At 35.3% G+C, this 27,947-nt stretch overlaps 1 protein-coding gene and 1 long non-coding RNA gene across 3 annotated transcripts; one reads left to right on the top strand and one right to left on the bottom strand.

Moving 5' to 3' along the window:
• The first annotated feature begins 106 nt into the window (after nt 1-106).
• On the top strand, nt 107-24,084 carry LOC124165417 (myotubularin-related protein 2). 2 transcript variants are annotated; one of them, XM_046542822.1, is made up of 12 exons: nt 107-318; nt 486-578; nt 11,146-11,442; nt 12,004-12,264; nt 12,965-13,114; nt 13,960-14,126; nt 16,580-16,710; nt 19,529-19,704; nt 20,326-20,433; nt 20,973-21,157; nt 21,895-22,099; nt 23,612-24,084. In XM_046542822.1, exons 1-12 carry the CDS (start codon nt 193-195, stop codon nt 23,843-23,845), a joined length of 2,133 nt encoding a protein of 710 aa, XP_046398778.1. In that variant the 5' UTR covers nt 107-192; the 3' UTR covers nt 23,846-24,084. The 2 variants fall into 2 exon arrangements, with proteins under 2 accessions (XP_046398778.1, XP_046398779.1); XM_046542823.1 differs by lacking the exon at nt 486-578 and having other exon boundaries at nt 109-318.
• LOC124165418 lies at nt 24,014-27,489 on the bottom strand. Its single transcript, XR_006866225.1, has 2 exons — nt 27,147-27,489; nt 24,014-25,132 (listed from the first exon to the last, which is right to left on the bottom strand). It is a non-coding gene; the product is annotated as an uncharacterized LOC124165418 (long non-coding RNA).
• Between the last annotated feature and the right edge of the window lie 458 nt (nt 27,490-27,947).

Raw genomic sequence — 27,947 nt, 5'->3', positions numbered from 1 at the left:
GTATGCACTAAATGGAAAGGGTTTCATGCTTATTCCTCACCCATGCAAACACTCTATTGTCATGGCTCAATTGAATTTCCCGGCGCGTACGGTACGGTATTTATCTATCTTCGTTTGTTTATTAAATTCATCATGAACTCACTTCAAGAATTTTACGAATGAAGAAATCCTGTGTAAAATATAGTGTGAAATATGGAAAGAAAGGGTAGTTCTGATATTCTGAGTTCAGAAGGAAATCATTCAAAACATGCCAGCTTGGATTCCTTGGCTTCGGACTCAAAATCCAGTTCTTTGAATTCAAAATTGGGTCAAGATTCGGTAAGTGTTTCGATTCTAAGTTTTGTTTTTATGTGAAAGGGCGAGTATGCGATTCATAGTTATCATTGTGTTATCTGTCATTCTCATAAATTGGCTGGAGACAAAACGTATGGTGTTAACTTTCTCTTGGGGTCGTTGCTTGGCGTTGGAAAAATGTTTTTTTCTAGGCAAGTTCAAGCAAAGATTCACAGTCAAAGTATTATGATACACCAAGCTCTTCGTCCAGTGAAAATGTGTCAACTGTTGAAATAAAGGGAAAAGTAAGTAGACTTTCAATTGCTAGAGAAATTGAGAAATATGTAGTCAAGCAGAAAGTGAAATGCTTGCGCATGAGTGCAGGTCAAAAGTTTCCTTCTTCATGCATCAACATTTTGTTTGATTTTCTTTATTTTGATTTGAACACATTTTCACAATACATTTGCATTTGTACCGCTTCTTTTCTCGTCGCCGGTCGCATTTACAATGACACTCTGTTTCACTTGGGCTTTAGAACCTGTACTTAGTTCCTCATACTGCAAATTAGTTTTCATATATAAGTGGAGATAGCGATGGTAGTGGTGATTTCCTGTTAAATAGTGTTCAAGCTATTTTTTAATCTATTCATTCCTCTCCCTAAACAAACTTTGGAAAATAATGATGAATTATGTACCAGTTACAGATGGTAAATTGTTTTTCGTGAAAGGACTTAGTACTTTATGTTGTGGAATTTGGATAATATTCTCAAGTTGTGTTTGACGTTCAAATAGTTATTTTTAACCTATATAAAATACAAATTGTAATTAATTTCATCACATTTGTCCATGTTTTCTTATTTTCTTTTCAATCGAATCTGTTAAATATTAGTCCATAGGGCGGACCAATCCCTTTTTTTTGTAACCCCTGTTTAATTTTTATGTCATTAGGAATCAAATAATCATAGTGGCATAGGATATTCAAATTATTTGGAATCAAGAAGCCCTGAATTCTGTCTTTAATCATTCAATCAGTCATCCAATCATGTCTACCCTCTTCGTCTCCATTGAAAATCTTGAATATAATTTAAGGACACTCCCTTTTCATCTACATTTAGTACTAACACAGTCACGTGCCTGTTCTGAAAAATTGGAACACTTGCAACTTTTTTAAACACTATTTTTTTAATATGCCATTCACTTGTTTTCAATTATAAATATCAATAATACCAATACCATTCAATTTCTCATTTTATATGGGAAAAGCTCTTTACATCTATCCACTGATGGATCCTAGCCAACCCATACAGTTGTTTTATGTTCAGTTGCAGTAGAATCTTTACTGACATCTATTTTTAGTAACTTACAAATTTGTCTGCGAGCTAGTAATGAGCAGCCATTCCATTCTGTGAAACTCATCTTTAATCATGCCGAGCCCTTGATCTTGTGATTCATGCTATTGATGAATAGCTCTTTAAACTGTCATGTATTCTTTACACACTTTGCTCTAATGTTTCTGGTGTTTTCACAACTGTTGGACCCAACCAAAGGAACTGCTTCATTTGGAGTTTTTCTCTTGCAAAATTTCCTTTTTTATGAAGTACACACAGTATTTATTTATACTACACACAGTATTTCAATGTTTTGAAACCTTGACTGATTAGACCTCTTTATTTCATGAATACCTTGATGTAAAAATGATGGCAGAGTTAATGCACAATTTATTATAATGAGAAAAATTTCTCTACCCAGATTCTCTTTTATGAGTTATCTTTCATAAATGGAATGGGTAGCCTGACCCTATGGCAAATCAGCTCCTTAATACTTCAAAATATCTTTTTCTTATCAATGTAAAACAATATCTTTTTTGTGGCAATTTCAAAACTTGCGCAATTATAATTTCTAATAATTATAATAATTGATTTCCTGCAGACCTTGCAGGTGTAGGTAAAAAATTTGCCATTTCAGAAAATATGAAATAATTTGTCGAGTAAAAAGTGAAAAATATATAAATGCTCAGAAGGGTGTCATCAGTCACAAAAATGATTCCATTGAACAATGTTTGTTATCGTCACTAAAAATTCATTTAGAGTCCAATTTCATAGTATTATCAGACACTGTTGTTAGAGTTTTGAAAATATTTTTGTTGATTTTGTACATTCCATTATGCCTGGTAGGGAATTATAGATTTTTTACTCGTAATTATTAGGTTATTGAAAGATATCCTATTTTTTGTGATAAGTGGTATGAATATTGTTTGAATATCCGGTAGAATTGGAGTGAATTTCTTCTTTATTATTAAATTTATAAATATTTTCATTTACCAAAATGGCTGCACTATGTATACTCACATTAATGCAATAGTTTACAGGTTTAGTTGTCTCTATAGTGATTTGCATGAAGTATTTTGAGAAACACCCATCATGCATCTAATAACTTTTTTCTGCATTAAGAAAAGTTTGGTTGAAGGACAGAGGAGGATCTTCAATCTACTATTCGACTGGAAGCTCATGTGTAAAAATTTGAAAAACATATAATACAGGGTGGGGCAGAATGGACTCCCTAGTTTCAGACAATCACTGTAGAGTGCGCAGGTGTGTTAGCGGGGTGGGAGTATTGTCGTTTAGTGGGGGAAGCGATGCTATTTTTTAGTAATTGCCATGAAGTGGTCTGGTGAGCATCAAGGCTTTGTCATAGAAAAGTAAGGTGAATTTTAGACACTGACCTTCACTTACACCACTACAAGATGATGGTCTTTCAAGAATTGAGTCCACAAGACTGAAAGGTACGGATGCTTGCAATGCAATTTTAACCTCTGTGCAACCCGACGCTATTCTGTGGTCTAGCGATGAAGCGCATTTTCACCTCTCCGGCACAGTTAATAAGCAAAATTTTCGGTACTGGGCGACTGAAAATCCTCATGAACTTCACCAAAGACCTCTTCATAGCCCCAAAGTGACAGTTTGGTGCGCCGTGTCCTCCATAGGCATTATTGGGCCTCACTTTTTTGAATCTCGAGGTTTAACTGTTACTGTTATCTCTGAGCGTTATTGTGAAATGCTGGAGAACTTTTTCAACCTAAAATGGAAGAGTATGGTCAGCAATATTACACATAAGCCTTTTGGTTTCAACAGGACAGGGCCACGGCTCATACCGCCCTTCGTTCACGCCAAGTCCTGCAATGACAGTTTCCCGGCCGCCTGATCTCATTACGAGGCAATGTTCCGTGGCCACCTCGCTCCCCGGATTTGAGTCCATGCGATTTTTTTCTTTGGAGATATCTCAAAGCTGAGGTTTACAAAGTTCGACCAAGGACCTTGTAAGCTCTTAAGGAGGCAATTACAGATTTCATCGTTGGAATATCAGAAGATATGCTGAGAAGAGTTTTCGAAAACTTTTTTGAACGACTCAATTTGTGCATCGCTCGCCAAGGTCGTCACCTGGATGAACAAATTTTCAAATTCAAATAAAAATAAAATGGCATTGAATGTAGTTTTGGGAAATGTAAACGTTTTAAAACTATCTTTGTTAGTTTTTTCACGATTCACCCGTCAAATCAGGAAGTCCATTCTGCCCCACCCTGTACTTCTCAAAATATCTTAAGATACTCCTTTTTTGGTTGTGACTCCTTTTTTGGTTGAGTATTGTATGGTTGCATTGCTAGGTATACATCACGACTCTTTTGTTTTGCCAAAATTATTCAAATCTCCATTCAACAATGCCATCATAAGTAACCTTAAAGAGTTGAGAAACTTAAACCTTAAAGTAAATGTGATCCTCTTTAAATAGAAGTGCCAAAATATTGGTCAGTTTTGATTTGCTGAAGTGTGATGGTAGCTTATTATGCTGACTCCAGGTCTTTCCAGTCATATCGACATGAGTTTATGATCTAAGCCAAAAGCTTCATTAATAGGAGCATTTTTAATTCATCCATTGCTGTAGTGGATACAGGGAATCAGTCGCATTGGAAAGTCAGTTAATTTCATCCAGTCCATTCTCTTATCAGTTGTCTTGTATGTTCTTCCTCCTCATATGTTGAATCTAACTCAAGTTTCTTTTGCCATTTTCAACATTTATAAATGAATTTACCAGTGAGGCGTAACCATTAGGCAAAATTGTGCTCTTAGTCCCTCAGCATCTTTAGTCCCTGTTCCAATATATTCTCTTAAATTGCATTCGTTTTTTATTTCAATTTTATTTCTTGGAAGAATTGCACCCTCTATTTTTACCATCTTGCCCATCATTTATGTGTATGAAACCTAGCTCCATAAATTTGTGGAGCATTGGATGATTGGTGGATCTTGAGACTTAACATATTATTTATCATATTATCATACTTTTTTATTTTCTTATGACAATTACATTGCAGTGTAATTAAGTCATGATTGAAACATCTAATGCTCATTTTAAGTAGTCTTAAGTTGTTCCAATCAAGAGAATTGAGACTCCAGGGTGGACTCGTAGGGTTACACTCCTGTGCTGGGTTTTAAGCTTTTGCTTTTTACTCCTGTACCATGGAAGGGGAAGGACAGGAAGGAGAAAGGAAGGAGGCACCGCCACGATAGGAGCCCGAGACGCCTCCTGGGGTGGGATAGGAGTGGAAGGGTGGGGATGAGGACTTCCGCACTGTCACAAAAGCGGGCGGGTCCTACTACTAGTGAAACCATGATTTAATGTTTCTACAGGAAGGGAAAAATTTCGTATGAGGAAGGAAATTTCTATGATTTTCCGTAGATAGCTATTCCAATCAGTTAAAACGTGTGTTATGGGGTTTTTTTCTTTGAATTTCTTATCAAGGTAACTTCCACACTGTTACTGGTTAGGGGAGTAAGCCACTACGTGCAATCAAATCATTAGACTTCTGAAGCTTACAAAGCACGCTAAGTTGGATGTAAACAATGAGTGGATGTAATTCATATGACAGTGGATTGGCATTTTACCATCGATTCGTTTGAAATACCGAATGCCAGACTCCAAAGCCTCAAGAAAAGTTCAATATAATGCATTTGATGGAAATTTAAGCCACTTAGAATTTTCCTCTGTTGTATTAGAAACTTGAAATGGATGTTTCAGCTTTTGCGCATGATATTTTACTAAAATTCAACACAGTACATATGCCCAGGCTCCCAGATTATCCTTCAGCTTTGCCACTGGGTGTCTCACAATGCATTTGGCACCCAATGTGATACAAGCAACATAGTTTTTATGCAAGTTGGTTGCCCCTGGGCTGTAAGGGCCGCTGAACTTTTCATAGGGGCAGGAAGATATTGCCTGCAACAGTCTATGCAGCCACTGAAAACAAAGAGGATGGGACTTTTGCAATTTCTTAGAGGAAGGACAAGGGTTATTTTGACCCAAAAAGATTTCTAGCTTCATGAACTTTCTGTCATCAATATATCCAATTATTTGGAATAATTCAGTACTGCGAAGTGACATCTATCATGATAGAATGAAAATAATATGCCATCAATCACATTCTATATTTGACTGCCCATATGTCCAGCCTGTTCTTCTGGATTTAATATTAATTAAACAATTTCTTGTGAACAATCAGAAAATTTCCTTGTATATTTCTACATAAACATATTACTTTCTGGAACTGTTAAGAGATTTGTAGTGTCGTGTCATGGTATTTAATATGATATCGACTCTGTAATACAATAAACCTCTAAAGAAATTTAATTGAGAATTATTGAAAGAAATTGTAATTTAGATGGCTGCTGCAAAGTTCAAGATTCTAATGTAAAGTGTGTTTCATCTGGGAGGTTATAAAAAACTTATGGGCAAATTTAATTCATGATATTCTATCTACATATTAGTTGACTGTATTTCTTGCATGTATAAGGGTAAAAATCAGGATTAGTGGAAGTGAATGGCATGATTTTTAGAAAACTAGTGCCCTATTTATGGCTCTCCAATGCATACTTATTGTACATACATGATAGAATCATTCTTGAAGATAGCTTGCTTTTAATGATGATTTTAAATCTTCGTCCATTATTCTGATGCATACAATATCATGATTTTTTTACATATATGCATAGTTATTATTACAGTAGTGGTTAATAGCATTAACATATGTTCATCTTTTTAGAGCATCGAAAAATGTTTACTCATAAACATTTGCCAGATGACTAAGGGTAGAATTATGAAGTACGTACATAAGTTCCTGTGTTTTTCTGCCATAGTAGAGAGTAATAATGAAAAAAGTGTGGAAGATCCTGCTTAATAATTACTTTATACCATAATAGATCCACTTAATTAAAATATTACTATTACATTTGAATTTTATTTGGTCAATTCCACCAATTAACCATAATGCAATAAAAGAGTTGTAATTTTCCACACAATATATTTTAACACTCGACCGACCAAGGTTTGGGTACATAATGCCAAATATCATGGTACACCTTCTACACACAGTCTTCAAAAACTCTTTATATACCTCAGGTACAAGGATGGGCAGTAAAATACATATGTATTTAAAATGCATTTGTAATTTGTATTTGTTTTTTCAAAAAAACAACCTGAATATATCTTGTAATTGGTATTTTAACTTCCAATTTTTGGTATTTTTCCATTCTGAAAGAAAAAATACATTTAAAAAATACTTTTGAAGTAGCTCTAAGAGTACTTGTGTAACATTATGCTTCAGAGATTACTTCGTTTTCTTCATGTTTGCAAACTATCCATTATGTTCCACGGCAGATGGTATATTTTTAAGATTTCTTAGTTTCCATGCTAATGTATTTTGAATTGTAGAAGGTATTTAAAATAGTATCTTTTATTTTCTTTCTCAAATACCCAAGTCAAAGGTATTTTGCATTTCAAATACATTTTGAGCGGTATTTTTTATTTCAAATACTCTTCGGCCTATTTTTTCCACCACTGCTCAGGTAGGAGATGGGGAGGGGGTTCCAAGTCAGATAGGTATGGGTGAAATGAAGGAAGAAAGGGAGGGAAGTAAAACATAGAAAAGCCATTGGTGGTGAAGGTCGGGAGGTATGGTCATGGGGTCATTAGACAGGATGGAGGACAAGAAAGGTTAGAAAGAGGCAATCAATCACTAAAAACAGCATCATTTTTTAACTTACCCAGGCTCTGAGTGATTTCATATTGCTCTAAGAATCCAAATTAGCCCCTTTGTGGAATTGGTGTTCAACGTAGGTGTCACAATTACTAAAATGATCACACTAGTCTGTTGCAAAACTGGATTTATCATTACAAATAATAAAACCAGACCTATTTTCCTTCACTTTGTCTTGTTCTTTTGTCCTTGTGCCAGTTTGGCCAATACAGCTAATATGACAGTTATTACACTTTTATTTATACACACCACAGGCCTGTTTTAAAGGTTGTACTCCCTCCTATCTGACAACCCCATAACCATACCTCCTGACCTTCACCACTTCCTGAAACAGATATGACGGAGTTTTTGAAGATTGTAGGTAGCTTGTGTGTACCAGGTGTACCTTCGTAATGGTATTATGTATTTAAACCTTGGTCAATCGTGTGTTATAAATAAATGTTGTAGAAAATTACAAAAGCTTTATTTCAATATGGACGTTAAATATTTCCACAAAGTGAAGCCTGATATTCTTATATTGGTCCACCATTATAAGCCAACCATCATTTTAATGGATTTAGTTCTTGCATTTCATCTATATACTAAGAATTTAATGTTTTCATTATTGTGCACAAAAGTTTCATGTATGTATGTGATGTAAACTTGGGATACTCTTCATATAATACGTTAAATCATCGTATGCATAATTTGTATCTCTATCCTACTGTGAACCGCTCAACATAGTGGCTGGCCTTGGTAGTGGAGGAGTCCATAATCTGGAGGTTACAGGTTCAAATCTGGCCTGTGTTGTTATCTCACCACTCCGGGCTTGGATTTTTATGATTGTCCACCTTGTTAATTTTTATATGTAGTTGATTGTATGCCTGAATTTGCAAGTTTAATGGTGTTTATAACAAAAATGTAGATGAATGCATTGATGATAATACTCATTCCTTGTTTGCCATTATGCTACTTCACTTAACACCAAAAGGACCGTAGTTGGTCAGCTAACTAGAAGGACCAAGGTCTGTCATTTTGACAGGTTTATGTATTTATATAAGATTGAGAAAATGAAAGAAAAGTGGGTAAAGAAGACATAGGAGCCTCAATTCAAGATCAGAATTTGATACGGCAGTAAGAAACCTGCCAATAAACAAAGCACCTGGAATTGATGATATTCCAGCGGAGCTAATTACAAACACTGGAGAAATTGCATTGAACCAGCTGCTCAAAACCATAAGTGAAATTTATTCAACAGGTGAGGTACCGGAGGACTGTGAAAGGAACATTAAAATTCCAATTACCTAGAGGAAAAGAGTGGAGAACTGTGAAGATTTGAGGACCATAAGCATGACAAAAAATGCAGCAATTGATGCTTTTTTGGTCATCAACATCAACAAGAATGTTTTACTTCAAAAACATGTGTTAAATCATAAATGTTTACTTCATGCATTAAAAATATTTAATTGAACTGTGCCTTTTATCAAGACTGCAATAACATCTATTTTTGGCAATGTTCATGTAAAATTACATGTTCTGATGTCCTATATTTATTTAATTAATGTAGAAGCATACATTGTGCACAAATTTCATTTTTTTAGCTTAAAAAATGGTAATTAGATCATTTGTGATTGGTTCTCAAGCATATAGCTACGAAAAATTTCCACTTAGCGGATGATTCAGCCAGGTTGAAGTCACCACCGGTGTTTCATATTCCCTAAGAGTTCAAGAAATCTCAATAAGTTTTTTGCTAGCCACTTCTCACTGGAAAATGGTTGATGTGTTTGTGCCCACCTTTATTGTAGAAATTGTCTGCAATTTTGCAGCGCTTGCACCTAAATCATTGAATCGCTTTGAGGCCTCATATTTCAAGTTGAAGCTATTATGAAGAAAAAGCCCTTAGTTTTGATTACCTTATTATAGTGACTCAATAATATAGTAAACTCTTGTTATTACAAAGTTCTTGCAACCGAAAAACTGGAGGTTTTTAATAATGATGTAAGAGTGTTTCTTTTAGGAATTATCGCAAAGAAACATAACTCAAATCAAAAGTTCCTCGTTTCTTCAATCGCCAGTACTTATGGTCATGCTGTGGAATAGCTTCAGAGTCTTGTGTATAATAAACGCAATTCAATTATGCACAAATGCAGTTAGTATTGACATAGGAACAAGATGTGTTCGTAAAAACGGAACTTCGGAATAATGTTGTTCGTGTTTATGAGTCCGCTGTGTTGCTGTCACCAAAATCGTGATGTGTGCTGGAATACCTAATACCATTTTTCCTGAAGGGAGATAATACATTACTCCACCCACTGTCCTTGAGAGGATAGAAAAGGTGTAAACATGTAGTAAGGGCAGAAAATTTGTCAAGTTACTTCATTATTATAATGTGAATTGAGGTTATAACTCTGAGCTTAGAAAATTCAATGCACCAGTGTATTCGGCATGTGACAATAATTTCTTTTCCTTCAAAAAATGCTCTTAGAGCTGCATTAAATTCTAATTTATACAGCAAGAATAACCTTATAGATTGTAGATGTTATGGATAAGGATAAATGTAATGAAGAAATACATACACTGCCAAACTTTCAATCTGTTATTTGGATGGATCTTGGTCCTCTAAGGTATTTGGGTGTTAAAAGTTGCATTTTTATTTGCTGAAAATGGTTGAATTTAGGTATTATGTACATCACCAAAAATGATTACCCAGGAAAAATTGAAGTGATACAGCAAAATCATTAAGAATTCTGACCCTGAGAGCAGTGGCTACCTTTGAAAATCATGGTTGTTGTCATCGTAATGTTAAAGACATTATTCTTATTACAAACATTTTGAAAAGGAATATTTTTGATGCAGAGACATACTGTATTCTTTTGTACATACTAGACTTATATAAAATTAGCATGTACATATTTAAGGAATTTTTGTGACTACTGAACACAAAATATACTTCTTATTATAAGAATAATAAGATTTTAAAAGATTAAAAAAATAAGAGTTTTTAGTTCTAGATGAAATCTATGGATGTCATCAAGGAAAATAATGGTACCTACAGATTTCAGACCATTCAGAATCATTAGTTTTAAACTAATGCTTTTACCAGCTTCATGAGCCACCTGTGGCATCATTTTTCTGTGCTTACTTGATGCATTTGAAAAGTAGTATTGGGAGGTGGCTATTTTTTATCATGATTCTCATGGTTTGATGAATTTGGTTCCAATTGTTTTTGTCACAATGACATCATATTCTAGTTGTAATAGAAATTTTTCCTGTATTCTTATCAGTATTGATATTTAGCTCATGCACAAGTTCTGATTTTCAAATGCATTCACCAGAAAATATTTTGGAAAGCACAAATTTTCTTTTTGGCAGGTGATGAAGCCCTTAAAAATGACATTCCTTTTGTTTCACAGTGGAACCGTCATAAAACAAGTATACCTATTGCATAAAGATAATTATAAAATTACCTCAATTTGCTTGTGAAATGTAGAGTTCAGATTGCATATGTAAACTTTCACTGTAATTTTTGTACCTTGTATTTCACTCATCCAAAAATTCTGATTTTCAAGAGCATTGACCTGAAAATATAGTTTGGGAAGCACAATTGATGAAACCCATGAAAAAGATATTCCTTTAGTTTCGCTGTGAAATCTCCTCAACACAAGTATACCAATTGTAAATATATATTTGTCTCAATTTGCTTGTGAAATGTAGTGTTCAGATTACCTATGACAACTTTCACCATTATTGTTGTATATTTTTACTGCTTTCAATATCTTCCTTTGTTTCAATGATGGAAATTTCTTCCAGGCATCGTTAGCTAGCAGTCGGGATGTTGCTGGTGGGGTCAATGCTGATGGAAGGCACTGTGGGACACCCTCCCCTCCAATGGGCCCCACAAGTGGCTTCACGGGTGGGATGGCTCCAAGACCTGATGATCCACCCCTACTGCCTGGGGAAGTCGTGCAGGGAGTGGCCAGGGATGTCACATATCTTTGCCCTTACTCAGGGCCTGCACGTGGAGTCCTTTCCGTCACCACCTACAAACTGCATTTCCGTAGTATGGATCGAGATACTCCTTATGTGGTTGATGTGCCATTGGGTGTGGTATGTATGATAATTATACATAATGACTTCTACCCTTTTAATAACATTTATTGTTGATTCAGCAGTAAAATCTCCTGATAGGTGAGAAGCTTGGGGTGAAAAAATTGTCTGCTTCGTATAGGTCTCTGTTCATGCAGAAGGGTGACAATTAATAAATGCATTTTTTCAAGCAGTAACTTCATTATCTAGTAAACTCTTGTTCAGAGTGTTTAAATGAATTTAGATATTTAATATACATGTTGAAATATATGTTTACAATTTCTCTTTTCTTCATCTAAATAAACTCATTTTTGCCTTTTAAAACATCATGCAGTTAAAAAAGGTTTTTGTATGTATTACTTTGATATGGAATATTTATCTTCTGTTAACTTTGGGCAGTCAATTTAAATGGTTTCTCGAATTGCGACTCCACTGGGTTATCAGCCTCAGCTCTTGGAATCTTCTTTCTTAAAGAATAAAAGTTCTTTCTATATGTGACCAAAAATTTTTGTCTGAAATACCTCTTAAGGTCTATGAAAATGTTTTAATGTGCTTATATATTTTTTATCTAAAATTCTGCAGGTGAGCAGAATAGAGAAAGTTGGTGGAGCTTCAAGTCGTGGTGAAAACTCATATGGCATCGAGGTATTTTGTAAAGATATGCGTAATCTGCGTTTTGCTCACAAGCAAGAAAACCACTCTCGTCGCAATGTCTTTGAGAAATTGCAACAGAGAGCTTTTCCTCTATCACATCGTCTTCCGCTCTTTGCATTTGAGTACACAGAAAGGTTTCCAGAAAATGGTTGGACTGTGTATGAACCAATTGCAGAATTGAAAAGAATGGTGAGTACATCTGAAAAGATTGAGGTGACTTTTTGTGTAACGTGTAGTTAAGATTCTTGTCTGCTGTCTTCATTGTTATTGGAATGGCTTGGGATTATGCATTCAAAAGTGGTAGTACAAGGTCAAAGTGTGGAAGTAATTTAATTATAGTTACTATTAAAATAATGAGTCTATTGTAAATGCAACGATGAATTTAAAATATTTGTGTTAGTTTTTTTCCTTTTCTCTTTAATCCCATTTCATGTATTTTTTATGAAAATTGATACCTTCGTTATCGATTCATGCTGTGTGAGTGATGTAAAAACACATCTTCAATTTGAGGAAAGAAATGGTTGGCTTAAAGACTTATGCAAGTACATAAGGAGAAGAGGTGGTTCTCACAAAGTGTAGCTCCTGTGATGTGTGCCTTTATGTTGCCTTATGTTAAATATGGCACATATTATCAATATTACATTGTCAATGGTTCAATGCATAATATATGAAAATAAATGTTAGGCATTCTTTTTGGCTTCAGCTGCTAATTCAATTCAGGGTAACGGAATAAATCCAATTAAGTTTTAAGTTTTTATTTCTCCAAATCTTGTACGATAATGACGTATGACATGTTGATAACCTGAATGAGTTATAAACCTTTCTTTTAATTTATGAAATCAGATTAAGCTAAATCTAAGATCTTTTTGCAATCTCTTTCATTCCGTAGGGTGTGCCTAATGATACGTGGAAAGTCACTAAAATTAATGAAAGTTTTGAGTTGTGTGACAGCTATCCACCTATATTAGCTGTGCCTGGACAAGCTACAGACGAGGACCTTCGCTCTGTTGCTGCATTCCGAAGCCGAGGTCGCATTCCGGTGAGTGTTTTCATAGTAATTATTGGGTCATCTATTTTTCATCTATAATTATGGATCAAAATTTTGTCCTAGCTATAATTTTTTTGAAATATTTTTTATTGTTTTTATTCTGTATGTACAGGCATATCATTTTCAATGCATATTCCCTTGGACTAAGTATATTCTAATAATATTAAATAAATCAATTTGAGGTAGTATTACTTACTTTTCTACATTTCTGAAGCAGCATCTGAATAATTATGTAATATCATGAGAACCACTTGCTGGTGGAAACATGGCCTACATTGCCGTGAAAGCATTTTGTTTTTTACTTTAAATATGTGTGGTATGCATCATCAATAAACTAAAATGTTGGAGCCACATGCTAAAAACACAAAGAATTAGGTCTTAACTCTTATTTTAGTGTCAGGTTGAGTACTGTTTAAGTTGTTCATTAATTTTTCTGGTATAAACTTAAATTAATCAGGTTTCATTGTGCAAAAATCTTTTATCTTCCTGTGGTCATTTAATTTTAAGTATTAATTTTTAAATGTCCCTAGGTTTTCTTTAAGGTGTATTTAATTTACATCTTATAAGTGTATCTATGTGTCAAGATTTATAATATTGCAAAGTTTAAAAAAACTTAAGTTCATGCCTCAATTTCGTTGTAGATTTACTCCAGTGCTTTCTTCTTCTTTCTGTAAACAATTCAGTAAGGATTGACACAAAAATTAATTGTGGCACATATTGGTTAGTTGATTGATTAAATTACTACGCTTTTTAGGTACGAATTTTTTTGTGCAGCGAATGTTACCATTTGAAAAAAAAATGTATAGAGAAGTCGCTTTTTGTCATCTTTCATGTAGGTTCTCTCTTGGATTCATCCAGAGAGCCAAGCTACTATCACCAGGTGTTCACAACCTCTTGTTGGAGTTAGTGGGAAGCGAAGTAGAGAAGACGAGCGATATATACAGCTCATAATGGATGCCAATGCTCAGTCCCATAAATTGTTCATAATGGATGCCAGACCCAGGTAAGTTACTGGAATCATTTGACAGCAAAATGTGCGGTGCAGAAATAAATTTAGTGAAAAATATTGCCAGATCTAATTAAAAGGGTATTGCAAACATTGTGCCTCAAATCATATATGATAAGAGATAACTTCTTATTTTAACACTTTAGGAATAGATATGGTATTCAAATACTTGTTCAAATTGACATTACATATTAGAGAAGAAAGTTGGATTCTTGTTGGCTCAACAACATGACGAAACATTACATGAAAAGTTAAAGAAAAACTAGTTTCTTCAATTAATCAGAGAGATATGTTGTAATCTCTTGGCAGTTTTCGTGGAGTAATAATAATAATAATAATAATAATAATATTTTATTGGTCACACAAAAGATATGAATATACATATATAGGACCCGTCAGGAAAACATAAAAAGCAAATCAAAAATACAAAGAAACTCACAATATATTATATATATATACATATATTACATTAGTTGCGAGGCATCCTCAAAGAATTCATCAATTGAATAGTAGCAATGATCTAAAAGATATTTTTTTAATTTTGCTTTGAAAAGGCCAGGTCTGATTTCGTCTTTGATTGATTTAGGTAATTTATTATAAATTTTAATACTCATATTGATAGGCCCTCTACTGAAGAGAGAAAGATTTTGTTGCCTCACTGCGAGCTCATTTCTACTTCTTGTATGATAATCATGAATATTAATTAATATGCTGCATACCAATTGTAATTGGTATGCAGCATTTTATTGTTACTTATCAAGTCATTTTTAAAACCTTTTTATGATAAACAAAGGCAAGTTTAGTAATGTAGTCATTCGCCCAAATCCATAATGGCAATTCAGTAAAGGAATTCTGTTTATGGAAGGGAGTCGCAAAGGAAAAGAATCATCCTCATTCAGCTATTCTCTTAGTAGGTTAAAATTAAGAAAACAGGAAGGTTGTCTCCCACTTTTCGTGAATTGGTGGTGTCATTAACTTTTGGGTCATTTACTCGATCAAGCATTCAATGAGGAAAGGAATTGCTGGCAAGAGTGCTAACAGCTACGAACCACACAAGACCCATGCACAAGACTGAGGAGAAGCAGAGTCACGGTTACACTCAAGACATGAGTTTGTGACATCATCACCGTAACTGCAAAAGGGTTCTGGGCTTCAATATTTGCTGCAAGAGGGTTGAGATGTAGGCGTCAGATTGAAATTGAAAAAAATTTGGGTCTCTAATATTTTTCAAGCGAAATCAGAATCTACCGTGAAAGAAAATTGGTGAACATGCCCATTTCGCCTGTGTAAATTTGTATTTTCAGTTGAATATAACTTTTATAGCAAGGAATGACTCTTGCAAGTTCTGCAATGTGATGTTTTATGTTTCTTGAATCTCTAAATGTATTTCAATTTATAGACCTCGAGGGTCAGTGACCTTTCTGCGAATGTCATTCCACATCTATTTCAATGATGGCACTGAGATTTTTCAACTTCATTGAAGAAAATCAGGTTGAGGTCCTGTGAATCAATTTGTGAATTTGAATTGAAACCAAAACCTATTATGATTGGCTGCTAGTTGAAAGGTATTGTTAGTTTTAAGGACCATACTTCGTGATTTGATGGAAGTATTGAAATCAAACCGTAAGTACTAAAATACAACATTTTGTGTATTCCATTACTGTGTGTCAGGGTTGATAACAATCATGATTTTAAAAAAAATCATTTTTGTTGATTTTTTTATTTAAATCGGATTTTATTGATTTAAATCAGATTTCATTGCTTTAAATGAGATTTTTATGATTCTCCATTCATCAAAAATTCAGTTATTTGCAAAACTAACTATGTATTTGGGCAGCATATTGGAGAATGATCGTTTGCAGAAACAATAAGAGGCAACATACTCTAAACTTAATACAACATTTAGTCAATCAGGGGAGGGAACTATGGAAATGCCAATGGTATCAAATTAAAAATTACACCAGCATAATATAAAATTGCCATTGGATGTATCAAATGTGCTATATTATGGGGTTCTAAAGCATATGAAGTTTAGAACAATTCTGTTATTGCAACTTTGTATGGTGCCTACGCTTAGAATTTAAATATCAGAAAACAATTTTTTTTCAACGGATACACTAGTATTCTAACCAAAGCCATTTTTTAAAATTATCATGTTACATGCATTCCTACAGTACCATTTCTATTTAAGAGCCACCATTGTGCTGATAACTGTCGATTCATTGTATTAATTAAGAAATAAAAATCAAAAGTATACACTTACAGCTTCCTTTTCTTGACTCTTTAAAAATCAAACATATAGATCACATTATGATGTAAATCACCTGATTTAAAAAAATAAAAATCAAGTGATTTAAATCGTGATTTAAATCATGATTTAAATCAAAGTGATTTAAATCAATCAACCCTGCTGTGTGTAGTACTGAATTTTCACTCTATTTTTTGGTTAGTGCAAATGCTATTGCTAACAAAGCAAAAGGTGGAGGATATGAATCCGAGGATGCTTACCAGAATGCTGAATTGGTTTTTCTGGATATCCACAATATCCATGTGATGAGAGAATCGCTGAGGAAATTAAAAGGTATGTGAAGATTACTCTATTTTTATTTTTTTTTATATCTCTAGTTCAAACTTTGTAAATTTGTATAAATTTGGATTTAAGGTTAACCCCTTCACTGACGGATATTTCTCAACAAATATCACAAAAAATGTCATATTATTTTATTACGTTTTTTAATTATTTACAGGTAGATATTAAATAAAAAACATTCATTTAAGTGTTTTACGAAGCCATTTATTTTAAAATTTACTCTTATTATATCACTTTTAAAAAAATTTCATGTATTTCTGCATACAAATCAAGTTAAACTATTCACAATAAATATAGTCACAAAAATTACTCACTGTAAAAACAGACGCTGGAGTTAGAAAAATATTAATATAAACTCCATATTTTGAAACACAGTAGAATATTATATGTATTAAAAGTCAATTTTTTGTGGTACACTTTGAAACAAGGGGCAACGCAAAGACCCACATTACAGTCAGGGCAAAAATAGCGACTCTCCCTCCTCACCATTTTTCCACGCGCATCTCGCTCTCGGGAGCACACTGCACACTTCCGAGTTGGGTTTGACTTATTTTCCGTGGGTGGGATTATGTGTGGGAAATGCCTCTCGGTAATTCGGAGGGGATGGGCTTTTGCAGGTGGCCTATCTGCCTTAGGGGAGGGAACACTTGGGAAGTACAGTTCAATCATTTTATCTATTAGGTCCAGCCTTGTATTGCAAATGTGTTAATCACCACCTGCTTTTCGATATAAAACATATGACTTCCATAAGCAAATTTCCATCAAATGAAAAAATAATTTTTTATAATATTTTTTCCCTCTTTTTCTTGGGATTGGATTGTCAGCCAAATGCTGATCTACCCTGTCAGCATCCCCCATTGTCTCATTGTAATCGATGACTACCTTTGGTTTCATAACCACTGCCCCCCTTTTCTGCACCTCTCTCATTTCCCTGTTGTGAACTGTAGAGAGTAACGTTACTTCCTTCTTGCCCTTCCAGGGAAGAACCAAAATTTTCCTTTACGGAAAGCTGCCACATCTCCTTTCTTCATTTTTTTTTCTTCTTCAGCTCCTCTGGCATCCCCTTTCGTGTTCCGCGCACAGTTCCATAAGTATCACAAGAATGAGAAACTAGTTCCTCGGCTAGTTGTGGAGAGGTATAAAAATTATCTGTCGTGACACAATACCCTTTTTCAAATAGTGGTTTCATCAGTGACAATACCACTTGGGAGGACATTGGCTTACTTTCTAAGTCTTTGTCAAGAGTATTGCCTTTCCCGGTATAAATTGTTGTTGACCAGACGTATCCAGTGCTGGACTCGCAGAGGACAACATTTTTTATGCCGAATCTAGCTCTTTGTTCAGTAATTCGCAGAGGAAAAAAATGTTATCTGTGAACACTCCGAAAGACTCCGTAGAACTGACACTGGAATTTTATGGAATGGGAGTGTAAGTAACCCAAAACAGATAGTGGTAAAAGGACCGAGGCAAAGAAACCAAAACATGAGGGTCAGAGGCATTGGGAAGGGAAAAATGGTGAGAAAGAGTGCTTTGGGTCATGTGCTGCTGTAAGAAGGGAAAGTGGGGGGCAGTAGGGAAAAACCGTTGAGGGTGCAGTGGTTGCATGAAAGGGAGATCGGAGGGGAGGATGATGAAAAGGAAAGGGTGGCCGCGACAGAGCGTAAAAGGAAAGGCGGAGGGGAGAAAACAATGGACGAAGAGAAGGGATGGATAAAAAAGGGGGTTGGAAGATAGAAAATATGCCTTTCCTAGAAGGGAGAAATTGCTGAATAGCCGAAGGTTCCATCTCAAATCTATGCACGGTCACAAATATTGACGAACTTACAGAAATGAAATAATAATCAGTTGTATTCGTAGCTAAATAATAAACTGAAAACTAAAAAACAAAGATATAGTTGGTCATTATAAAGAAAAAAGACAATAAAACATCACTGAGTAAGTTGATTTTCGGTGCGAAGATTTTGACACCATATTGCTGTAAAAGAACATAATCAGAAAGTTCCCGACTGCTGTTACGTAATTTACAGAAATTGCTTTTGAATACGCGACATTTGGAATAGCAGCTTGGACGTAATTTATTTACGAGGTCCCGTCGACTACACTGAAGAGTAAGTAATCATAGTTTTGCTTGGTAGTGTTTATAAAATGTTTCAAATCAATTTATTCACTGAATAAAGATATTACAACATCCTTTCCGATAGCAAGATTCGAACGCGCGACCTTCAGAATAGCAAGACGGCACTTGTCTGCCGACTCACTTCGGCTGTTCCAACGATTGATAAAAACTCTGTGAAAAGACATCGCAGTTATTTATAAAACGCATTAAATATGTTTCTTTGTTCATGTATCACATCTTGACATACAATAGGTTTAGAAACATAAACATTACGAGAAATAATAGATTTTTCCCCTCTTTTGGACCTCGAAAAAACGTAGAAGTTTGGAGGATATCATGCATTGTGAAGACACCTATGCACTCTCGCGGCAAAACTACATACTTCTAATAAGGGGACGAGATATCTCGTCCAGATCACGAAAGAAGAAGCGAACTTGACATAGGACGAGTTAACTCGGCCGCGTCAGTTTTTGCGCGTCTTCTTAGGACGAGATATCTCGTCCGAATCAGGGAAGGGGTTAATATATTAGATAATGATGGATAACATTACTGTAAATTTCATGTAATATCTGTAATTAAAATGTAATTATACATAATAATAGGTGCAGATTCCACTAATTTTTATATTTGTTTGATTAAAATATGTTGAGATTCCTTTGATGGCTACATATTTTTCCTTATTTATTGTTTCAGAACTATGTTTTCCTACAATTGAGGAGAATAGATGGTTATCTGCCGTTGAATCTACTTACTGGCTGAAGCACATAAAATGTATTTTGGCTGGTGCTGTGCGGATTGTGGATAAAGTAGAAAATCACAAAACCTCTGTCTTAGTTCACTGTTCAGATGGATGGGATCGAACCGCTCAGGTAAGTTCTTGAAAATGTTTTTTGCCATTATTCATTTACTGATTTAGAATATTTTATGAACAAATGTAACATGGGAGTTAATACCTTACCTATTTGGTCAAAAAGTCTTCTGGCTAATGCTTAATGGTATATGGAAGTTGATAATTTTTTTTGTTAATTTTCTGTGCAAGTAAAAACAAAATATTATGGCATTCTAGTCATGGCATTATATTATTTTGGCTAATGCAATATCGTTATTGTAGTCCTCTTTAATTATACAATATTTGTAGTACAAAAGAGAAAAGATCATCCTATTTAATGGTGCATATAATTTCTGTCATCTGTCCGTAATTTTTTATTATTTGTGTTAGTCGTAGAAGGTAATTTGGGATGTCCACCGGGTCAGGTTCTCCAACACAGCTGATGTTTCGATGGGGAACTTGTTCATGGTAACATTAGCTGTGATGGAGAACCTGACCTGGTGGAAATCCCAAATAACCTTCTACGATGCATTATGCTGGGAAACCCTGCAATCATTCAATTTGTGTTAGTATTCTATTTAATATAAGCATTAGTGTGTGTATAATTTTGTTTCTCATGTATCATTTCCTTGGATTAATTAAATCTTATTTTGCATGATAGCTAACAGCTCTTGCCATGTTGATGCTGGACCCATATTATCGGACCTTAAAAGGATTTGAAGTTCTGATTGAAAAGGAATGGTTGAGCTTTGGCCATAAGTACCAACAGGTGTGTCTTTATCTGTAATATTTAAAATTTACCTTATAAATCTCCACTTATGTTGGAATCCATTCTTCTTCTCTCACAATCAATTGTGATGGTATGTGAACACTTAAATAACCAGCCTCAGCTAATATTTTAGACAAATATTATTTTGCTCATTAGATCTTTTATATACATGTGTTGTCAGAACATTAATTCTGTTTCTTAAAATGGGGTATGTGAATTAAATATATGTTTTTTTATATTTACTCTGAATGAGGTCTGGAATATTGTTCATTATTACTTATTTGTGAAAAATCTCTTGTAAACAGCGGTGGATCGAGAGAGGGGCTTGGAAGGGCTTATCCAATTCGCTCTAGATAGAATGGTAATGTTGTGCATACCCCCACAACTGCGGGAAGTTTATCTCTCAAGCCCCCCTTGTCCCCATCCTGGATCTGGCTTTACTTGTAAACTCATTCTTTTTGCAAGAAAATGAATGAATCAATTCACACAAAAATGAATGTTGAAAGTCTTAAATGAATTTTATTTCATATGCTTTGCAGAGGATTGGCCATGGTGATGATCGGCATTCAGATGCTGATAGATCACCTGTATTTCTACAGTTCATTGACTGCGTTTGGCAGATAACTCAACAGTTCCCAAATGCTTTTGAATTTAATGAGCACTTTTTGATTACGATACTCGACCATCTGTACTCCTGCCGATTTGGAACATTTCTTTTTAACAGGTATGTTTGAGCACTCAAGGATACTTTTTTACCCAATTTTACTTTTTATGGATCAATACCTGGTTTTAGATACATTAGGGCCTTGGTCATCTATTGTTTCATTAAAATTTTTAGGCATTACCTAATAGTACCTACAAATTACTAGTCATAAAAACAACAATTTTTTCAATGGAATCGACACAATAGATGTAGAGCAGCGGTTCCCAAAGTGGAGGTGCGACCCCCAAGGGGGTCGCGAGATACTAATAATATGGTGAACAACGTACTTAAACTTGGACGACCATTTTTAGGGGGTCGCGGCTAAAAAGAATGAGCTAAAATGGGTCGCGGAAAGAAAAAGTTTGGGAACTGCTGATGTAGAGGAAGCATTATAATGGAAACCAAAGTAAAAATTTTATTTAAATGATCATGAATGAGTTTATTGTCTCTTTCAATTTTCTGGGCTTTCTCACCATTGATATTCAAACCTCTTCTATACTGCAAATTCTCTTTTGCTCATATCAACAATTTTTTTTTCATAGTTCGTACCTCTCTTTCTACCGTTCCATTACTCTGAAAATAATATGGCTTAGGTTTTTAATGAAAAATTATCTTAAACAGTAGGATTACTATGTCTTACATAATTAAATTTCAAATGTGCAATAATTCATGCAATAGAAGGGCTTAAAGTTAATTCATTGTGTACCTCAATATCTCTTTTGTGTTTTATAATGGTATGCATTTTGTTTTCATGTCAGTGAGAGGGAGCGTGCTGCTGAAGGTGTTAAGCAAAGAACAGTATCTTTGTGGTCAATGACGAATAGTCGACATGAAGCTTTCTGTAATCCACTTTATTCCCCGTACCTTCACCACAGTCATGTGCTTGTTCCAATTGCATCTCTGAGGCATGTACGGCTATGGAAAGGTCATTACTGCCGATGGAATCCAAGCATGAGGCCACAGGTAATATGTCCATTTGTTAGTGTGCTGATATGTTGTAGGCATTGCTTATTTACATCAAGATATGGGTTTTTCATATTTAGTTTTAATTTAGTGCCAATTTTAAGTAGTGATTGATTCCAATCTTCGGAATATTATGGTGTGGGTATCAATTTCTTTGAAGCTAAAAGATATGTAGGTACATATTCTTACATGTGTTTTAGTGCTTGGCCGAATTTAAAAGGATATTTATCCCCTCTATGTACTAGCGTTAGAACAGTTTCTTTGTGTTGTACGAATTAATTCTCCTCTGCCTTTATTACCAATTTCTGCCGTCGAATTTGCAATAAAGTAGTTAAAATGGAGTAAAAATTCAATTTTTAAGTTAAAGTGCTTAATTTTTCTGCCTGTGTAACAATGATGTCCAATGCAGTTTTAAAAAATAGAAATTTTGAAAACTCAGGAAAACATTCCGTTACTTAGATTTCTGGATAATCAGTCTTATACTGTATTTTTATTATTTATAACTATCTAATATTTATTTGTTCAAACCTAAACTCAAATGCTAATAATTTATGTTCCAACAGTATGTGAGCACAAATTAAAACGAATTTTTCAGATGTGGATATGTTACATATGTTCTGTCTGAGGAATTAGTTTTTACTTTTTGGAACCAGGAGATCAGAAAATAAACTTTACTTGTAAATTCCACACTCCTTGCTCTGACTGACCATATTGCTTGGGGAACTGGCTAGGGAAGTGATAGATGGGTCATCCAAGTATGCTTAATCAAATGACTGTTAGTCAGGGCCTGTGGCAGATAAAGGGAGGGGAAACCAGCCCTGTGATTTCTGGAAAAATTGGTATTCTTTAAAGTGGCTCTCCAATGAAAGTTTTTCTTTCACCATTCTCAGCTTTAAATATAACTTATGAATTTCTAAAAGCCACTTATCAATATATATCATACCTCGAACTCATTATCACTGAGAGGTATTGTACACTGCCAAGGGAATGCATAAAGTAATTAACCCTACCCACCAAACACTGCCCTTAATCTGCCCCTGGTCAAGGCTCTCCTGTATCTGATCTCAAGAATTGATTGAATTATTCACACAAAACCATTTTCAAAGGTGAGGAGGGCCATAATTAAAAAGCATTAACTGTATGAAGCAAAGATTATTTCTCAATTTCATGGTTTCACAATTCTAACCGTAATACATAACATAAAAAAAGCAGAAAAGTTTTTTCTCCATAAAAATTGTTTACATATCCTCATATTGGGGTTAACAATGGAAAAACTAAGAAATAACATGATTACATGTAGTATATGACAAGTCAGAAAAGCATATGCAAGATTTAAAACACAATACATTTCATAAAGATAATAAATGATGTGTGAAATATGAAATTATTCATCTTGAAAATAGCAATTATTGTCAAAATCATAGTTGACCAGAATATTGAAGGGTCGACTAAGAGAAGGTTATACTCCAGTTGCACTTATTAACAGAAAAATGACAATCGTTGCATGTTTAGGACCCTGTCGCTCAGCGATGCCGTGAGCTGTTGTCTTTGAAGGCCCAGCTCCAGGCTCAAGTTGAGGAGTGTCAAAGAGATTTGGAGGCAAGGCAGCTGGCTGCATCAAATGCATCGAGAGGGGGTGGGAGCATGGGGGGAGGCGGGGGTGGTGTCGGGGGTGGTCACTCTGGCTCCGGAGGCACCATCCTAGCCACCCCTCCTCCCCGTCTCGCGTCGCCCCTTCAGGGGTGATCAATCGCATCTCCTCATCTCCACTCCTGTTAACAAGTGAAATAAACTAAGCAAGTGTGACTGATTTTCCAATAGTGCTGACTTGTGATAATTTATAACCAAAGCCAGTTTTAAGAAGCAAAAATTCTCAACTGCCTCACTCTTTTTTTTTTTTTTTTAGCTAAGCTCCCGAACACATTTTGGAAGCAATGATATTTGCATTGGTTTTCATTTTACTCTTGTGGTGCCAGATATTTTTAGATTTTTTTTTAAAGTATTTTTTTTGTGCAGTGAATCATTGCTGTTATTGTCTCGGTAAGTATTTGGACAATTACCCAAAAAATATTTTAAAATTGTTCTATTTAAAGTTAAATTGTGTTAAATGGCTTGTGGACCCAATTCTTCCAGTTGTCTCGTTGAGAATTTTCAAAAAATAAAGATGCTTTACGTACTTCCAAAAGGCAGTGCTGGAACTGGTAATTTATTGATGCATATTACTCAAATAATCCAAAACAGGAATAAATCAGGGAGTGAGTATGTTAAGGCTATCATGTTATGTTTTATTTTATACAATTACTTTGCCACTTCATTATTTTTAGGGTATTGCATTATTATCCACTGAATGTGTGGATCTATTAGTCTAATAGTGAATGCATTTCATAATTGGGCATCAATTCATCATTTATAATCTGTTCTTATAATGTGTCTCATGAATTTGGCATCTGTTATTTATGTTTGAAACTTAATTGAGGCAGTTTTAGTATTACCTTTGCATTGTTATTCATTTTTTGTAATTTTTGTTTTTGCCGTAAATTCTTTGCAGCAAATTATGTTTTAAAGTAAACAGAGGAACTATATTTTATCCCTCTATAACATAAAATTATTACCTTAAACAGTGCAATTATTAATTTGATTTGAATACTCTTTTCATATTTATGTATAAATAAATGTTGCATAAATTTTTCATGACATCATGAATATTTAATTTTTTATCAGTTTATGAATAAGATTTTGAGACAATGGCTGAAGTTTGCATACTTTTGTTGACCAAATTGAAGAATAAATAAATTGGTTGAACATACAAAGTGTATGAAATAACACTTATGATCTCCATCATCTTTGGGGGTAGAAAATTGCTACAACATACAGATTTGGTTTAAGGAAATGTTAGTTTTCTTTTCTTTTTCCCAAATTCATTATTTTTTGCGTATCTTGTATTTGGATATAGACATCTTGAGGTATAATTCCAAATTAGAGTCCCAGGACGAGGTTACATGGATAGGATATGTCAGAAAACGTGTACAAGATCTGAAATACACAATAGATAACATTAAGATAATAATTCATTTGTACATTAAAAGGCATTTAACTATAGCTACTTATTTAATTTTGTCTTCAACTCAGGGAAACTAGCACTGTTAATATTAGCAGATATATGATTACAAAGCTTGCATCCCGGGTATGATGGCCATTTAGCGTACGAAGAGAGATTATGAACCGCAATGTTGGCGTCACTGTTACTTCTGGTGTCATACCTGGGCTCATTATTGTTCTTTGTCGGACCAAAGGATGAGTGCTACTATTTCATATATGTACATGATTGCTCAGGAAATATAAATACATGGGAAATTGAAAGACTTCGAAGCACCTTTACTTTAAGTGAACATGTCTAGAAACCTCCAGTGAAATTAAATGTATACATTTGAATCCCAAGTTGATTGCATCTGGATTTTTATTCTTTGGTCAGTGAGGAAAATTCAAACAAGGCAAACTATTTCCTATCTTCGTCGTCCAAATACGCGACCGACAACTGATTGTGAGTCTCCCCCAACCCAGAGCATGACTCGCGATGAACTCCGTTGAATTGAGGCGCATTCGACGGCATCATGTGCGCCCATTGGGAACGCTCCTCTGAATTTTCCTTCGCCTATCTCAATGAAATGGCAAATTCACTACGGACCATAGCAAGCTTTCTCTCTACGGGGGCACGTGCCCCCCCCCAGACCCTTAAAAATATGCTAGATTTTAAATCGGTCCCATTATCATTTCGTTTGTTTTGTATGACGAAGTATCCTTGTGCCCCCCCCTGAACAAAATCCTGGATACGGCCTTGCTTGTGCCCCTCCCAGAAAGAAATCCTGGATCCGCCGCTGATTGCCAGAACGCGTTTTTCTTTTGATCGAGAAGGATGTGTTCCTATCTTGATTTAATATGCCTTTGTCAGCAGGCGAAAGGGGGAAATTAGTCAGCTTGTTAGAGGTAGGCTTAACAGTAGCGGAAACATAGTAAAGGATGAATAAAAATTGAAGTAGCGTGTACTACTCGGAGAAACGCACCAGGGAGGGTAATGATGCATAATTGAAAAATCGGAGAAGACCTCCACCTGATCTCCATCTGAGAAGTGACCGATTAGGACCGAGGTGTACAACCGGAGATGTTGATGCTGACATATAATACATCGAAGTGCTGCTGAGATTTCAAATTTTATAAAAGGAGAGATATTGTCCCAAGTGAAGTGTGAATTCATTGGAATATATTTTTCGTCCTTTTCTCCTCCATTATTTTTTGTCCACATTAATGTAGATATTTTATTTGATCCTTAAAAATTGCCACAAGTAATTTGAGAGAAAAATGTCACACATTGTTTTGATTTTACAAAATTGGTTTTCAAATAAATTGGAAAGAAAGTGAAGTATCAAACAGCAGAAAAGGAATGGGTGTAATGTTTGACTCTCTAGCCACATTGCATTAAAGAAAAATTCTCTTTTTCGGCATAAAGGTCAAGACATGCCAATGATGAAGCCTTACGGCGAGTTTTCTGGCTGTCTCTCCGCTGTGCACACTTGGCGGGAGAATCAATTGAGGCAGTGTAGATAACGAGATTGCTACTTACCTTAAATTAACTACTTATGAGAAGAAATGGCTTGAGCGTGTGGTGCGGAGGACGTGCAGTTGCCCTGCCTACGCCTGTTGCTTGTATGGTGTTTTTGCTGAGCTATCGGAAGTTGAAAAAAAAACCACCCTCGTATTTTGTATCGGTGCCGCGGTTGTAATTTGTCTTTCAGTCGAATGAGACTCGCTTGTTTGTTGATGCGATCAGTGAATGATTTGCTTACAAATGCTTAGCAGATTACCTTGTTATTAGTGAGACGTGAAAATCTCATATGCGATAAATACGATATTGTTGCGTTGCACGTGAACAAATGCGACATAGGCACGATTACTGGTCTTTTATGATATTTAAACCGCAAATTTGCTTTTTCGATGGCGAAATTCGTAAATTTAGTGCCGAGCGCTGTTGAAATGCTCCACCGACACTTACTGTTTAATGGCTGGGACTCTATTGGCTCTTTTCCTTTTTGCCATTTGCATTTGACATTAAATCGAGTTCTTTCATGGCGTCAACTCGCAGATATTTTGTCTTCATAGAAAAATCCACTCCTGAAAAGAACGTAGTCACATTTTACCCGATCCCCGCCGCATGTGCCACTGCCGCTGGATCGGAAGAGGATCAGTATCCGCCACTGACAAAAATGTCGTCGCCACCCACGTCTGACTGAAACTCGCCGACCGGTGAACGCATCAACGGTTTTGGGCGGCAGCGCGGGGCAGGAGGCTAGTCGGCACCGCGTGAGCCGGGTCACAGAGTGATCACTCGGGTCACACCTCTAGTGTGGAGGTGTCGGGGGAAACTTTCTCGAGTACCACCATGAGACATTGGCAGTGGCGTAACCAGAAATTTCGTCCGGGGTTAGGGAGACGTCCAAAACCATGGGGGTCAGGGGGAATTTTTTTGAAAAGCTGGGTACTAGAGGGTTTTGCAGAGGGTAGGGAGGGGAAAGCAGAGGGTTTTGAACAATTTTTTTAAACAATTTTCACAATCGAAAAAACTTCATTTTTTAAAGAATCTTGTGTAAATTCATGGTATATCAATATTTTGTTTCCTTTTATGACGAAGCGAAGTTATTGTGTTTTTATATTTCGGGGAGGGAGGGTAGGGGGTCCAGTCCCCACCCTCGCTACGCCACTGGACGTTGGGCCTTACTGTTTCATATATGGTTACATGTATTTTCATCGTCAGCTACTGTAGAGAGGTTGAGGGAGAACCCTGGTGGCTTCTGTG

The sequence above is a fragment of the Ischnura elegans genome, chromosome 9 (assembly GCF_921293095.1).
Source record: "Ischnura elegans chromosome 9, ioIscEleg1.1, whole genome shotgun sequence".
NCBI classification, from domain to species: Eukaryota; Metazoa; Arthropoda; class Insecta; order Odonata; family Coenagrionidae; genus Ischnura; species Ischnura elegans.
The sequence above is the reverse complement of the archived record's forward strand: the minus strand, read 5'-3'. Positions and strand labels throughout refer to the sequence as shown.

Coding starts and splice junctions, on each gene's coding strand:
- LOC124165417 (XM_046542822.1), top strand. CDS start 193: ATGGAAAGAAAGGGTAGTTCTGATATTCTGAGTTCAGAAGGAAATCAT. Junction 579..11,145: donor CTGTTGAAATAAAGGGAAAA/GTAAGTAGACTT, acceptor AATTTCTTCCAG/GCATCGTTAGCTAGCAGTCG. Junction 22,100..23,611: donor ATCCAAGCATGAGGCCACAG/GTAATATGTCCA, acceptor TTGCATGTTTAG/GACCCTGTCGCTCAGCGATG.